At 46.1% G+C, this 16,024-nt stretch overlaps 1 protein-coding gene across 2 annotated transcripts; it reads right to left on the bottom strand.

Annotated features, from left to right (window-relative positions):
• Window positions 1-6,917: 6,917 nt before the first annotated feature.
• EIF2B5 (eukaryotic translation initiation factor 2B subunit epsilon) lies at window positions 6,918-15,974 on the bottom strand. Of its 2 annotated transcripts, none has more exons than XM_044251883.1 (16): window positions 15,722-15,974; window positions 14,580-14,704; window positions 13,414-13,599; window positions 13,142-13,319; window positions 12,780-12,860; window positions 12,277-12,354; window positions 11,701-12,013; window positions 10,512-10,657; window positions 10,146-10,287; window positions 9,920-10,021; window positions 9,627-9,734; window positions 9,351-9,441; window positions 8,908-9,052; window positions 8,024-8,149; window positions 7,503-7,613; window positions 6,918-7,349 (listed from the first exon to the last, which is right to left on the bottom strand). In XM_044251883.1, exons 1-16 carry the CDS (start codon window positions 15,911-15,913, stop codon window positions 7,290-7,292), a joined length of 2,184 nt encoding a protein of 727 aa, XP_044107818.1. In that variant the 5' UTR covers window positions 15,914-15,974; the 3' UTR covers window positions 6,918-7,289. The 2 variants fall into 2 exon arrangements, with proteins under 2 accessions (XP_044107818.1, XP_044107819.1); XM_044251884.1 differs by having other exon boundaries at window positions 8,929-9,052; window positions 15,722-15,973.
• Between the last annotated feature and the right edge of the window lie 50 nt (window positions 15,975-16,024).

Raw genomic sequence — 16,024 nt, 5'->3', positions numbered from 1 at the left:
CCGGCGCGAGCTCCGCCCCCAGCAGCGGCAGAGCCGCGCTGGCCTCGCGGCAGATGGCCGGCCCCTCTGCCGGGCCCCGTGGACACCCCGCCCACCCGCCGGGCGGTGAGCTTGGCCGCCAGCGCTCGGATCCCAGACCTGCGGGGAGCTTGGTGGCGGTCACCTAGGCTCCCCAGACAGGGAAGGCAGATCTCACCAGGATGGCAGCGTTCGAGGACTCATCAAACCCTGCTTCTGGACCCGAGGGGGATAGGCTGTTCCTCAGCAGCCTGAGGTCGTTCTGGCCCCCAGAGCTGGGAGAGGGGGAGCGGTTCTGACCAGGTATCGATGGAGGAAAGTGACCTTCCCGTGGCCCTTTCAGGGTCTGTTGGAAAGCATAGCAGCTGTCACTGAGTCTGCCAAACCGAGTTCTTGAGGACAGAACGAAATCGAGTTCTGATTCCTTTTTAAAAACCTCAGTATTGGTGAACCATGAGAGACTATGGACTCTGAAAAACAATCTGAGGGGTTTGAAGTGGCGGGGGTGGGGGGTGGGAGGTTGGGGTACCAGATGGTGGGTATTATAGAGGGCACAGCTTGCATGGAGCACTGGGTGTGGTGAAAAAATAATGAATACTGTTTTTCTGAAAATAAATAAATTGGAAAAAAAAATCAACAAACCTCAGTATTGGGCACCTGGGTGGCTCAGTAGGTTAAGCGTCTGCCTTCTGCAGGAGTCATCATCTCAGGGTCCTGGAATCCAGTTCCATTCCGCTCACTACTCAGCGGGGAGTCTGCTTCTCCCTCTGCCCCTCCCCTCTGCTCTGGCTCTCTCCCACTCTCTCAAAATAAATAAAAACGAAAACCAAACCAAAACAAAAAACAAAACCCTCAGTACAATACCTAGGTGCAAAGCCGTGGCTTAATAAACGCACTGAGGGAGAATGAGTGCAAGAATGAAAATGAGTGCATGACTGGGACAGTAAATCTCAAATCAGAACTAGGTATAATGGGTCCCTGACAGATCTCTTCACCCCTTAGCTTTTAATCCATTTAATAAGTGGGTGCCCACTAAGGTGCAAGGTAAAATGCAGGGGATAAAGTGAAAACAAGACAGTTAAAGCTGCCCTCAGTCAGGACTCACCTGAAAGGAGGCACAGAGCTTGTAGTATCTTCAGAGGGACAAATGCCATGAAGAAGAGAATATGGAGTGATGTGATAGTAAAAGGGAGAAGAGAACCATGGGTGGTTAGAGAAAGCCTCTTCCATTTGAGTGAAGACATAGAATGGAAAAAACAGCAGCTAGAAGAAGGTCTGATGTGGGGGGGAAAGCATTCCAGGCAGAGGGTGTAGTCAGGTATAAAGGCTCAAGTCAGGAATAAATTCTCCCAATTTGAGGAATAAGAAGGCCATTGTGACTATGGTGATAGTGGTAGAATGAGGCTGGAGAGGTAGACATAGGTTCGTTAAGGCCACAGGAACAAGTGTGGACTCCTCCCACTCCCATTTTGTACACTGTTGCCAAATTAGCATTTTCCAGAGTAAGTACCTCTTCTCAGAAAACTCTCCACATTCCCCAGTGCTTTCCAAAGATTCTTAGTACAATATTCAAAACTCCATAATCGAAACTACCTACCTCTACAGTTTTTTTCATTATATCCTGGCTAAATTTTTTACCTCAGCAAACCAACCTATTTGCTAGTCCCTGCACATACCTTGTGTACACACCCATCTCTTTACTTTTTAAATTAACTATATGTGCATATTAAGAAAGCTCTTAATAGCAGTTCTGTGTCCCATTTTCCACCCCACCTCAATACATACATATTTTTAAACCTCATACTAGTTATCGATTTATGCATTCTGGACATTGCATATTTATTTCCAAATTTTTTTTTAAAGATTTTATTTATTTATTTGACAGAGATCACAAGTAGGCAGAGAGGCAGGCAGAGAGAGAGGAGGAAGCAGGCTCCCTGCTGAGCAGAGAGCCCGATGCAGGGCTCCATCCCAGGACCCTGGGATCATGACCTGAGCCGAAGGCAGAGGCTTTAAACCACTGAGCCACCCAGGCGCCCCCTTATTTCCAAATTTGAAGGATGGATTTATCTTTCTTCCACCTCCCCCTAGTCTCTTAAAGTAGTAAAATCATGCTTTTTGAAGTCAATATAGTTTTTTGTATTGACATTTTGCCCATGGTAAATGCTTCCTTTTTACAACTTTTCGTTTCACCTGGCATTAATCATTGCTTTACTTTTGCATTTGCTTTTTAATTTTTATTTTAATTAATTTATTTTTAAAAATATTTATTTGACAGAGAGAGGGATCACAAGTAGGCAGAGAGGCAGGCAGAGAGGGGGACTGAGCAGAGAGCCTGATTCGAGGCTCGATCCCAGGACCCTGGGACCATGACCTGAGCCGAAAGCAGAGGCTTTAACCCACTGAGCCACCCAGGCCCCCCGCATTTGCTTTTTTTAAATAGTATAACTACAATTAAGTCTTACCATATAATCTAATAGTTTCTCAATGCATATTTTGTTTACCCTGCCAAATATATTAGATAATCCAACCATTTTCTCCCTTGGAGCCTTCCATTCTCTTGCTCTGGTCTGCACTGTTGGCTGTCTCAGCCTGTGCACAGAAGTCATCCTGGAACTCTCTGCATCATCCTCAGAGTTCCCTTTATCTGTCCTCTCTGTTGAATCCCCATTTCCTAGATATTTCACTCCTTTGCTTTGTTAAAGCACACTGTTCTGTGGCTTACGTTGAAAGCATGGGAAATAAAACCCCTTTCAAGAACCTGCAAATCTGGAAATATGATTCAAAGTAATTTTCCTTCAGAATTTTGAAGCTATTACTACATTGTCTTCCAGCATCCAGTGTTGCTATTAAGCAGTCAATTTGAGCTCTATTTTTCCTAAGGCTTTGCACGTGACTTGTTTTTACTCTCTCTGCAAGTCTTCAGGAGGTGCTCTTTATTCCTGGGGTTCTGAAAATTTTTTAAAAAAGATTTTATTTATTGGGGCACCTGGGTGGCTCAGTGGGTTAAAGCTTCTGCCTTGGCTCAGGTCATGATCCCAGGGTCCTGGTATCGAGCCCCGCATCACATCGGGCTCTCTGCTCAGTGGGGAGCCTGCTTCCCTTCCTCTCTCTCTGCCTACTTGTGGTCTCTGTCAAATGAATGGATAAAATCTTAAAAAGAAAGATTTTATTTATTTATTTGTCAGAGGGAGAGAGCATAAGCAGGGGGATCAGCAGGTGGAGGGAGAAGCAGGCTCCCCACCAAGCAAGGAGCCCAATGAGTGCAGGACTCCAGCCTAGGACCCTTGCATCATAACCTGAGTCCAAGGCAGACCCTAAACCGACTGAACCATTTAGGCTTCCCGGGGTTCTGAAATTTTATGGTGATACATCTTGGTACTAATTTACTGTGCTAGGCACTTGGTGAGCCCTTTCCATCTAGAAATTCAATAATACTTCCTTGAATTATTTAACATCGGGACCATTTTTTCTGTTATTTTTAGAGCTCCTGTTAGATGTTAGACCTTCCAGATTGATTTTTATTTTTATTTTTTATTTTTTTTTAAAGATTTTATTTATTTATTTGACAGACAGAGATCACAAGTAGGCAGAGAGGCAGGCAGAGAGAGAGAGAGGAGGAAGCAGGCTCCCTGCTGAGCAGAGAGCCCGATGTGGGACTCGATCCCAGGACCCTGAGATCATGACCTGAGCCGAAGGCAGCGGCTTAACCCACTGAGCCACCCTCCTTTATCATCTGTTCCCTTTTATTTTTAAATGACTGCACCTTTTTGCGAGATTTTCTTGACATTTCCAACCTTTCCCCTATCCAATTGGATAGGTAAAATGTTCACATTCTAAATTCAACTCCCTAAGGATGGATGTAGTTTCCAGCTTATTCAGTTCTCTAGTCCTCCAGTTTTCAGTAGGAAATAATTTACTTATTTTTAATTTTTAAAACCCCTGTTATCCAGTTCCCCCTTTTCATAGTACTTTCTTCATAGACACAGTATCTTCCCTCTTTGAATTTTAAGAATAATTATAGCTCCCCCTTGCCCTGAGGTTTTCAAAAACCTCCCTACTTTCTCATTGTTTCCTTGATTTCAGTTTTGTTTTGGTCTCCACCTTTCACGTTGGAAGTATCCTCAAATTTTTTAAAAAAATATTTTATTTATTTGACAAAGAGAGATCACAAGTAGGCATAGAGGCAAGCAGAGAGAGAGAGAGAGAGAGAGAGGGGAGGAAGCAGGCTCCCTGCCAAGCAGAGTCCGATGTGGGACTCGATCCCAGAACCCTGAGATCATGACCTGAGCTGAAGGCAGAGGCTTAACCCACTGAGCCACCCAGGCACCCCGGAAGTATCCTCAAATGTTTGATGGCCATTAGTATACTCACATTTAAGAGTGAAATACTAAAAAGCTGGTTGGAACTCTGTCCATGTACAGGTTTTGGTTTTTATTTCTACGATTTTATTTTTAAAAGTAATCTCTATACCCAAAGTGGGGCTTGAACCCACAACCCCAAGACCAAGAGTCACACATTCCACTAAACCAGCCCCCACATACAGGGCTTATTAACTAACAAGTTTCACTGTAGGTGATCAAGTGGGGGTGATGATGGGCTTTTGTTTTGAATTTAAAAAAAAATGTATTTAAAAGCTCCCTCCTCCCCGCCCCCATTTTTCAGTTTGTTTTTTGCCTAGTGTGTGATGATATTCAGAGCCCTCATATACTTTCACTTAATCCCTCATTTCCAGTCTAGCCCCTCGCCCTCATCTCCATGTCTGTCTTGAGTCCGGGGCTCAAATAACTCTTCCTTAAGGTTCTGGAATTTCACGGGGCTATTTCATACATTCCGCCAGGCCACCCATGACCTGTCAGTCTGAAAACTCAAGACCTTTGCAAAAATATATTTGATAATTTCCTCCCCACCATCTCTTCAGAAACTAAATCTCCCAGGACTTGCAGGAGAGTAGGGCTAATCAGCAGGCTGAATCAGAGGAGCCAGAGACCTTTGAGGCCTTTTCTTGTATAGATCCTTGATTCCTCTCCACCCTGTTACCAACCAATCCTTATCCCTTTTGCCAAGCCTTTTCTTGATTTAAAAGGGCACATTGGGTTTGCCTGTTATTAAACCCCTCAGCAGGGACGCCTGGGTGGCTCAGTGGGTTAGGCCGCTGCCTTCAGCTCAGGTCATAGTCTCAGGGTCCTGGGATCGAGTCCCGCATCGGGCTCTCTGCTCAGCAGGGAGCCTGCTTCCCTCTCTCTCTCTGCCTGCCTCTCTACTTGTGATCTCTGTCTGTCAAATAAACAAATAAAATCTTTAAAAAAATAAAAAATAAAAAAATAAACCCCTCAGCAGATAGAACCCATCTCATTCTGCTAAGTCAACTTTCACTTTCATTTTTCAAAATGTCAATGTCTCTCACTCATTGTGATCACCTCAGCTTTTCCTTATTAAGTTATGGGACTTTTTTGAAGAATTCCTTTACCTAGCACTTAAATGAGCTTTTAGGAAAAGTAAAAAACCCACGTGTTTAATGTACGATATTTAAATGGAAACCCTTTGCTTTGCTTTTAAAGTCCCCTTCTACCTTTTAGGACACTCAGCTGTCACAATCCTCTAAGCCTTTCCTAAGTAGTCCACTGGAAGGAATCTATTCCTTCATTTTTTTTTTTGAATCTATTCCTTCTAAAAAAGTTCTGTAGGCCAACTCTGAGCCCTGCTACCCATCAGGTCCAAATAAGAGGTACCCTATAAGTTATTTGTATTTAACTGCTCCTCGTAGTCCATGCCATAACTTTTATATGCCCTCTAGGAACTAGGTCTTGCATCTGAAAAGCAAAAACTGAGATTTACTGAAGAAGAAAAGTAAATTAAGCTCCTGTTTTTTCCTCTTTAGAAATATTCAGTAATGCCCCTCACACCCTAGTACAATTCAGTATCATTTTCCTTAGCTTACTTCTTTCTACCCAAATAAAATGAACACTGGCAACCATTTTATGTGATGTTCAGGAGGGCCACTTGTTACCAGTAACATCTGTCACTGTTTAAGTGTCAATAGGGTAAGGGATTTAGGACAACAACAAAGAGCTAAAAGAGGTGAGACAGAAGGGCATGTCTCATAGCTGAGGTTAAAGGAGACTACAAAGCAAAACAAACTCCAGCATGGCTCTATCAATGACAGGTTATGGGACATCTCTGAACGTTAGGCTCATCTAAAAATGGAGGTAAGACCTACATTATCTACTGTGAAGTTTAGCTAAACACATGAAAAGTATTTAGCAAAATGCTTATCATACAGTAAACACTCACTCAATATTAGGAGAAATCCAATTTCATAGGATCTTCCTCTGTTCTTAGAATACCCACTGCTGGCCTGGGGTTATATTTGCCTCTGGAGGCAATTTCCCTTCACTGAGACACTGAATATATGCTGAAACAGAATTCTTGATTATAAGATTCAAGTCCTTAGCTCCTTTCAAGAGTCTTGAGACCTTAAGTAAAAGGTAAACTTCCTCATCTTGAAGATGCTGAATATCCCAGCTTCCCTGATAGTACTGGGTCAACTGGACAAAGCATGTGAGGGACTGGGAGCTGGTTAATGGACTAGACATATGCTTGGGTCATTACCCTCTGGCAGGAAAAGTGTTTGGACTAGGACTCTCTATGGAAATAGGCTCAGGCACACCACTCCAGGACCACAAATTGGTCCAGAGAGGCAGGAAGAGAATCTAGGCCTCTGACTACCCATGAGCCATGACGATGGTCAGTTGGCAAGGCACCACAGTACCACCTAGTGGCTGTTAAACACACCCCACTTCTCCTTCTCCCCCAGGTGTTCGGGGAAAGCTGCCAGGTTCATAACTCTGGTCACCTACAACTCGAGCTGATCAGTCAGAGTTGGGAGAGAAACCAAATACATCCCTCTCTCTCTTTTTTAATATTAACAAATACAAGCAGCAGAAAGGGCAAGCTGCTCTCTGCTGTTCCCTGAGGGAAAGCCAGAGCACAAAATCATTCCTCTGGGCTTCCTCTAACTGCAGGGCCTGCCTTGCTCCTCTTTAGGCAGAGTTTTGTTGCAGCCCAACTTCCCTTTCCCCAACTCCTTGGTCAGGATGGGAAGCACATGGTTGCTGGCGGTGGGAAGAATACTGTAGTTCTGGCCTCTGCTCCTTTAAGTCTCAGCTTGGATGGTGGTCACTCATCCTTCAGCAACTAGCTTCTCATTTGCTCTGGCCCAGAAGCCAGGAGAGCCATCAACCACACCCACAGAAGCAGGCAGTACAACTTCAGTCATCTTCAGATGACTCCTCTTCTGCCTCTTTTAGCCACTGGATGAACCTCTGCAGCTGTAAGGAAGCAGAGTGGAGAGCTCTTGAGCGAGGGCCATATAAACAGCTTTAACAGCCACAGAGTCCCAGAGACCAACCACCCTGGAGTCTGTGGCCAGAAGCCAGGGGACCAGACAATCACGGTGGTGATAAGAGGGTGGCCTGACTCACCTGTTGGTTCTTGCGCAACTGTCGGCCCTTGTCAGTCATATCCTTTTGGCTGAACCAGCTCAGGATTGCTTCCTCAGCCAGGATCTCTAGCTGGTAGAAAGCCATGAGTACCTGCAGAAGGCCAGCAGAAGAGATCTCAGGGACCTTGCAGAATCCAGCAAGATATAATAGATAACAGAGGAAGAGGAGGCAAGATCTTAGCACCTATCTCTACCAGACTATTAGCTTTCTTTAAAACACCAGTTACTTTTAAAACAGGCGAAAATGAGCTTTTCCCTGGTACTAGGGCAGGTATAACTTCTGGAACTATTGCTGGGTCCCCAGGATAATCTCCAAATAGCTGCCTTACTAGCCTGACTCCCAGCTGTACTATCCCAGCAATCAGCACAGTAATAGGGGTGGAGGTGCTCTGAGTCAAATCCCATACCGGATTCATATCAGCTTGTTTTGTGTCTCTATGGAGGGAGCCAACGCCTGTTTCAAAGTAAATCCAGGACTCTGGGGCTTGAGGTGGTATTCACCTTGGCCATGGAAGTACTAAGAGCTTCATGCTCCAGGAAGAAGTCCTCAATGGCTGCCAATGCTTCCAAATGATCAGCTGCACGCTTTATGTAGTTTCTAAAAACAGGACTCCAGGACTTGAGCAGCTATGGAAGAGAGGAGAAGGGAGCTGCAATATATTCCTGAGCATGCACCTATACCCAGACAGCAAAAGAAGTCAATATTGAAAAGATGGGACTTTCAGGATATGACAGAACAAAAGGGAAATGATACAGGCCTGAGGAATCACGTCAGAGGGACTTGGGAATTGCTGGCAGTCAGGGCTGGTGACGAAGAAAAGATTTCCCAGGGAAAGTGGAAGGAGGTCAGTTATAGGCTGCCTCAAAATATCTATTACCAACCTAAAGGTTGATCTCATTCTGGATCAAATCATTTCATTCAGAGAATATAAAAGTCTGGGTCTATCATGGCCATCATTTGGAGTCTAGTATGGTCTGAATCCTGGAGTCTCAAAGAGCACTCAGTATTGAACCTAAATGGACTCCTCTGAACCAGCCAAGCCTGTTCTAGTACCCAATCTGCATCTAAGGGCAAGGAGAAAGGAACCACAAGTAACACATATCCCATGATAAGACCTTCTACTCCCTATTTCCTTTAAAGTGAAACATGGAGGGGCGCCTGGGTGGTTCAGTAGGTTGGGCCTTTGCCTTTGGCTCTGGTCATGATCTTGGGGTCCTGGGATTGAGCCCCACATCGGGCTCTCTGCTCAGCAGAGAGCCTGATTCCCCCTCTCTTCTCTGCCTGCCTCTCTGCCTACTTGTGATCTCTCTGTCAAGTAAATAAATAAAATCTTAAAGTGAAACATGGCAAGGACGTGGATGTGCCTCCACCCAATCCCTTGTACCCAGTCCCGATCTTTGCTCACGGGAAGCAGCAGGGAACAGTAACGGTTTGGGTCCAGCGGGGAATCCGTTTGCTGCAGGGGGAACTCGAGGACCACATGGCTCAGTACCTGCATCACCTCTTTTAGGCTTATGTTGTAGGCATACCTGTGGGGAGACACGGGTGACACCAAGGCCTTCACTCACCCTTTTAGCCTGCTGTAGGATTATGACTTTGGCAGGACACTGGAAGAAGTCGGCTAGAACAACATGCAAGGGGAGAGATTTGGCAGGGGGAAGTCTGTGCTGAGGCCAGAACCTAATGCTCTACTTGCTTCAAATGCTACTGGCCTTGTCCATTTGGGATGCTGAGGGAATCGGTTCCTATTTGGGAAGGAAGCAAAAGAGGACCACTACCTGCCTCAGACTACCCAGAGGAGAGGAGAAGAGGGAGGGCTGCTCTTACTTGAGAGAGTTGATCTCTAGGACAAGATTGTCACAAGAAATGTTCTCTTCCTTGCCCCGCTGTAGTGTTCCTAGGACTTCATTCTGGAACACTGAAATCAAAGCACGAATAAGTTCATGAACCAATAACACTCCAGAATGCTTTAAGTTCCCTAGTCCTGACTTCATACCAAACCCTTCTGGGAGAAACCGAAGCCTCTGGCTAGTTGATCCAGGCAAAGAATAAACTGGAGGTTTTCTTCTTTTGTCCTAGGACACTGCTCCCCTGACCAATCACCTTTGATGTCATCCAACTGTGGGGAGCCCGCTAGGCTATCTAGCTCCTCGGAATCCATACTCTGCTCACTTTCAGTTTCACTCTCTTCTTCCACGTTGATTTTGAGTCCTGAGAACCCATAAGGGTGAGAAAAAAGAAAAGTTAGGAAAGAGCTGTTGACAGAGAGGAATATATCTACCGTGTCTGAATGAATAAAGTAATGAACGAGTAGTCGGATTCTGAAGTGTTCACTTTTCATCAAAATATTCTGACTTAGAGGGGGGGAGCGGTGACACGGATAAGGCCTAACTCACCCCACAAATTCTGCCGTAGTCCCTCTTCCTCCTCCATGTTTATGTCTGCAGCTTTCCAGAGGTAGCCCTGGCCAGCAACTCCGACTTCTGCTGGATTGTAACCTGGGAAAGGCAGTGATCTTTAGAGAACACACTTTGGAGAAACACAATCCCTGCAGGAGGAAACACTGGTTTTCCCATGGGGCAGAGAGACACACAATCGCCCCACACCTGATTAGCCTCATACCTTTTAGTTTCACTTTCTCCTTTTCTTGGTTAGCCCCAGAATCGTCACTGAACTGACCATCGTCCTCATCTTCCTCTGCATCTGGAGGGTGTAAAGAGATCACCGAACCCTCAGGCAGCGTGATGTCTGGGCCCACTACCACCTAGGGGACACAAAAAGAGTGGGAGGCACAGCTTCATCAGTGTGCTGGGGAAAGGTACATCCTGACCACGAAAGAGATTTTTACTACAGGAACTAGAAGACAAACGGATTCACTGGATTTGGACTCTCAATTCTGGCTGGATCACGGGCGAACATAATGCCCCTCTGGTTCAGCATGACCACCACTAAGTTTGGGGTCCTTGTGCAGTATAGAGCAGGGCTCACCTGGGAAGTGAGAACACAGTGTGGCTTCAGCGTAACTTGTTCCTTGACTTCAGCATTGTCACAGAGCAGAGACTGATGGATCTGTGCTCCAGCAGCCACTTGGACACCCCGCCACAGGTAGGCCTGGTCCAGCACCACGTTATCACCTGGCTCAGGATAGGAAGTACTTCCGGTCACTCAGGGTTCTAGACCAGGGCTATTCCAGGAGGACAGGGCTGACTGATAGCAGCACACCTCCTACCCTGCTCTGATACTCCATCCCCTAATTCACCAGAAACACCCTCCACACTCCAGCCTGAGGACAGAACATTGCTTAGCATGATCCTCTACCAGGTTTATAACAATCACAGACTATATACTGGACTTAAGAACCTGAGAACCTTCAAGATATCTGGGGACCCCTTTGCACTCAAGAACCTTATTAGAATCATATCCACATCTAGAAGTAGAACTGAAATTTCCCATGTCTTCCTGTACATTTTTATTTTTTTAAAGACTTTATTTTTAAGTAATCTCTATACCCAACATGGGCTCAAACTCACAACACCAACCTCAAGAGTTCCATGCTCTAGTAATTGAGCCAGCCAGGAACCCCTCTTCTTGTACATTTTAGAATTAGAATCTTATTGTTCTTTAAAGGGGCAGTTCCATTAGAAGCATCCTATTCCTACAATCAGAGTGAGTTACCAAGAGGCCAACCAGGCAGTTATGGTCGAGTTAAAAAGAATACTGGACTTGAAATACTTAGATTCAAGTTCTAGCACTACCTCTCATTAGCTATGACCTGAGGGAGACAACCTCTTTGAGCCTGTTTGCTTGGCTATAAACTGGAGATAAATAATACCTACTTCACAAGGTTTTTGTGAGGATAAATGAAACAATGCATGCAAAAGCCCTTTGTAAACTGCAACGCACCAAACAGATGTTATTATTGCCTGTTAATTATCCATTTGGTCCTGAATGTGAATAGGGTACTTTGGAATGTGAAGAGTCACCCAATAAGAGGCTCACAGGCCACAGATTAAAGGCTACAAATCTCACATCCCCATTTCCCTCCTTTATTAAGGGAGCCACTCTGGTTCCTTATTCTCAGGGACTATCCCTCTGTATCCTTTTCTACCCCCCATCCCCCCGCTCCCTGGGTTCCTATTCCTAGGATGACCATCCTTACTTCCCCACCTGTGCTCACCAATGTGGCAGCCAGGGCCAATGACACTGTTGGTGATAAAGCAATTGCTGCCAATGACAGTGCCAGAACCCAGAAGCACATTTTCCTCTAGGATGCTGCCATGGCCCAGGCTGACCTCCGGCCCTCGGTAAATGTTATGCCGGGAATGAGTGCAGCTCTGGGTTGTGTTGTCAGTGAAGTTTGCCTCTGGGGTGAGAGGGTAGACCCATCGGCGGATGACATCAGCGCAGACTGCTGCATACATGTGCAGGTTGGAGACCCGGGCACCATATTCCCTAGTTGTCACGTGCATGTGGATCTGGTTTCCTAGGATCTGAATGGGGAGAAGGAAAGGGAGGTAGCCCAAGCAAGTAAGAGAGGAAGAACACATCCAGGTACAACTCCTTCTAATCTTAAGTTCCCCTCTGCCCCTCGGTGTCATAGCCAAATGGCCAAAATTTTTCTTTGTGTCTGATTCCCTATTTCCTTTTCCTTCATCCTAAAGCTCAATAAAGCCCAAAAGGGGACCAAAAGTTATCATCAGCCTAGGATAATGGCATAGCCCTCTTCTAAAGAGGCCCAGGAGCCTTTTCTTACCTCCTCATTCACTAACAGGCCTCGTACAAAGTCATCTCGAGTTTGGTAGTCAAAGTTGTCTGTAAAGAGTTGAGCCACCTGTTGGGGGGAAGTTGGGTGGGGCCAAGGTGAGTGCTATTCTCTGGAAACAAAAATAAGTCCCTACAGGGCGCCTGGGTGGCTCAGTGGGTTAAGCCGCTGCCTTCAGCTCAGGTCATGATCTCGGGGTCCTGGGATCGAGTCCCGCATCGGGCTCCCTGCTTGGCGGGGAGCCTGCTTCCTCCTCTCTCTCTCTCTGCCTACTTGTGATCTCTGTCTGTCAAATAAATGAATAAAATCTAAAAAAAAAAAAAAAAAAAAAAAAAAGTCCCTACAGACCTATCAGACCCTATGACAGTTGGACAAGGGCCAGAAGCCCAAAAAGGTTCCCAATGGGATATTGGAGCCAGGATGACAGCATCTGTTTACTGTGGAACTCAGAGTTCTGCTCTTTGGATGTGCAGCCCTGGCCCTGAAGAGCTCACCTGAGGAGAGCAGATGCTGATGTGACAGTCCAGTAAATCATAGCGAATCTCTACTCCATCTCCATTGCCCTGGAACAAACTCTGTGGGGAAAAGGCATAAGGACTTTACCAAAAAGAAAAAAAAATGATTTTATTTATTCATTTGAAGAGAGCATGGGAGAGGGGCAGAGGGAGAAACAGGCTCCCCACTGAGCAGGGAGACTGATGTGGGGCTTGATCCCAGGACTCTTGAGATCATGGCCTGAGCTGAAGGCAGATGCTTACCCCACTGAGCCACCCAGGTGCCCGGTATAAGAACTTTAACCTGTCTCCTGCTGAAGCCTGTCACTCTCCCACTTCAGGGACCCCAGATACCCACACACCAGAGGAAAAGAAAACCGTCGAAGGCCTTGGGTCTTCTGGAAATGGAGAACCCGGTTTGTGGCACTATCCACAGCCACTACCACATTGTCCTCATGGCAACGAGTTGGGTGGCTAGGGGATGACTCTTTGAAGATCATTGTCATCACAGATACATTTTTTTCTAGCTTCCGCCTCAATCTATAAAGTATAGGAGGGAGAGAGCAGCAAAACAGCAGTCTTAGGGGCTCTGCTGGTCACAAACCCTTTGTCCCTACCATCTTCCCATCCTGACCTGTGTTCTTCCAGGGCTCTGGTAATATTGATGTTTGAGACGACATCCCCATAAACCAGAAGGAAGTCAGAGCGCACCAAGGCCTTGGCATCAACATCACGGAGAACATCCCCCAGTGATCGATATAATTCTGATGTAATTATTCGAACCACATTGAGGGATGTAGGGCGGCACCACTTGGATTTCCTAAAGGAAGGGGATGAGGGGAATGAGTAAATCAAGCATAAAGACCACGTAGAGCTTCCCTATTTTTCTCACCCATTCAACACTCACACCCCTTCTCAATGGCTTTTTTGGGTTTCTGCCAGCATCTTCAACTTCAAAGAGATTTATGAACTATAATTAATGGTTTCAGCATCCTGTGTCACCAGTCTTGTTTTATGGGTTAGAGAAACATGGTTATTTCTTCTCCATACCCTGACACTTGTCCTCTAACATGGATTTGAATTCAAAATCCTGCTGAGATTTAGAGTATACAAAATATCCTGAGAACACACTTTCCACTTCTTGCCATCCAAAGTTCCCAGGCAAATTTAGGAACTGTCTAAAGGATACCACGCTAATATCCTAGTCTTTATTCCCTGAACTTCCATAAATCCTGAGATTCACTCTTTTTCAAGAAGATTTCATCAAGTATTTGTTAAGTAAGTGTTTATACATTCTTTGTACTAAGATGGGCACTGGGAATACAATGATGAGGAGGCGCTCAATATTTACAAGCTCAGTGGAAAAACAGAGATGTTAGTCTTGTAACTTCCATATCGGAGCCATTAAATAAAAGCAAAACCTATGGAACAAAACTTTCTAAGTGAGAATGAGAAGAAATCCAAATGTAATTCTTTTAATCTTTGTTACAACTTTAGCTGCTCACCTCCTGATAAGTGAAGAGAAAGCTCTTAGTTCTTTTGACAGACAGAAATCACAAGGAGGCAGAGAAAGGCAGGCAGAGAGAGAGGAGAAAGCAGGCTCCCCGCTGAGCAGATTCCGATGCGGGGCTCGATCCCAGGACCCTGAGCCACCCAGGGGCCCCGAAAGCCCTTAGTTCTTATGACAGAATCCAAATAGACATCTTCCCCCCCTCACAATTTCCCCTTATTTAGTTACAACCACCCTAAGGAAAGTGGAAAAAATGGTGAAACATGGAAAGAAAAGTTCCAGAGCCTTACAGTAAATGTTCCTTGATTTGAGCAGCCTTCCAGCAACAAAAGACAAAGGTTTCCTGTACACCTGTGGCAGTCAGAAATTCCAGAGTGTAGTCAAGTAGTGCTACATTGGCCAGGGGCAAGAGTACCTGGAAGGTAGAAGATGAAAAATGTCTGAAGTCTTGAATCCAGGAAGGACCTCTGGGTACTATTCTTTCCTCCACTTAAGCACAATTTTCACTTCCCTACCACTGTTTCCAAACACCATTGTTTTACTTTACCTTCTCAAGGTAAAAGTAATCAGGTCTCTGCCTTTGATGTTCATGGCATCCTCTAAGCATAAGAATCTGTGGTTGGAATCTAATAGTAAGTAGGCATGGCATCTACTTACTTAGCACTGGACATAGCTACTACAGAGCAGCAGGCCACCTTGGCAAAGGAAAACACTAAAAATCAATCCTATTTTCAGAAACTTAAGCAATGATAAGGCCATTTCCCCCATTAAATTTCCTTCCTTGATCCCCTTCTAAGGGGAGTCAGAGGCTAGCCACCCCAATCACTCGTCCCAAATGAACAGCCATTAGGTTTTGGGGGGAGGCCTGGGGAGTTAGGATTCTTCCTGAACCGAATGCAGTTCCCTGTCTTTGATTGAACTGGGGACTGCTGAGTGACCCAGCAATCCCTAAAACGAATTCCCCAGTCCAATTCCGCAGTACCTAGACAATACTGGGTCTGCTGGCATCAAGCCACTAAAACCTGTTCTGTCCTCCTTTTGACAGATGGCACCAGCTGTCATTAAAACCTGGAAAGAAAAAAAGCACACCCTCCGAGATTCAAGACAGCTGTTACTATGGGATTAGATTTTTTAGGCATATGGCCTCTCTTTTGCAGGCAAAAGGAAGTGTTGTTCCCATTCACCCAAGGATCTTTTTCCACTGCACAGTTAAAGGCATCACAGCCTCCGTCTGAGGCACTGAATCCCCATGTAAAGGTTTCTCACAAGCACGGCTTTTACATTCAGCCCTCTGCATGCCTTCCAAACCTGAGGTGGTCAGGACTACGAGTGCCCATCGGCCAGAGCACTCCTCCTCAGGCAGCCGAAAGGATAACCTGCTCTAGCCCGGCCACGTTCGGGCCCTCCGGCTGCTCCCGCACGCGGCGCTCACCCGAGGCTGGTCCTTGGAGATGGGGAAGAAGCGGCGATTGAAGCTATCTGCCACCAGAACTGCTTGCAGGGGCGGCGGCGGTTCCTCCTCCGTCCCTTTGGCTCCCCCACCGCCGCCTCCGCCGCCTCCCGGCCCAGGGCCGCTGCGCTTTTTGGCCCGATTAGCCGCTGCACCGGGTGCAGTAGCCGCCATGTTCTTCCCTCACCGCCACCACTTCCGCACGGCAACCGACACCGCTCGCAGTAGGGGACAAAAAGGACCCAGCCTTGGTAACGCGCTGGACTAAAGAGGGGGAGGAGGGAG

This window comes from Neovison vison, chromosome 6 (assembly GCF_020171115.1).
Source record: "Neovison vison isolate M4711 chromosome 6, ASM_NN_V1, whole genome shotgun sequence".
In the NCBI taxonomy this organism is placed as follows: Eukaryota; Metazoa; Chordata; class Mammalia; order Carnivora; family Mustelidae; genus Neogale; species Neogale vison.
This window is presented reverse-complemented; position numbering and strand designations above follow the sequence as displayed.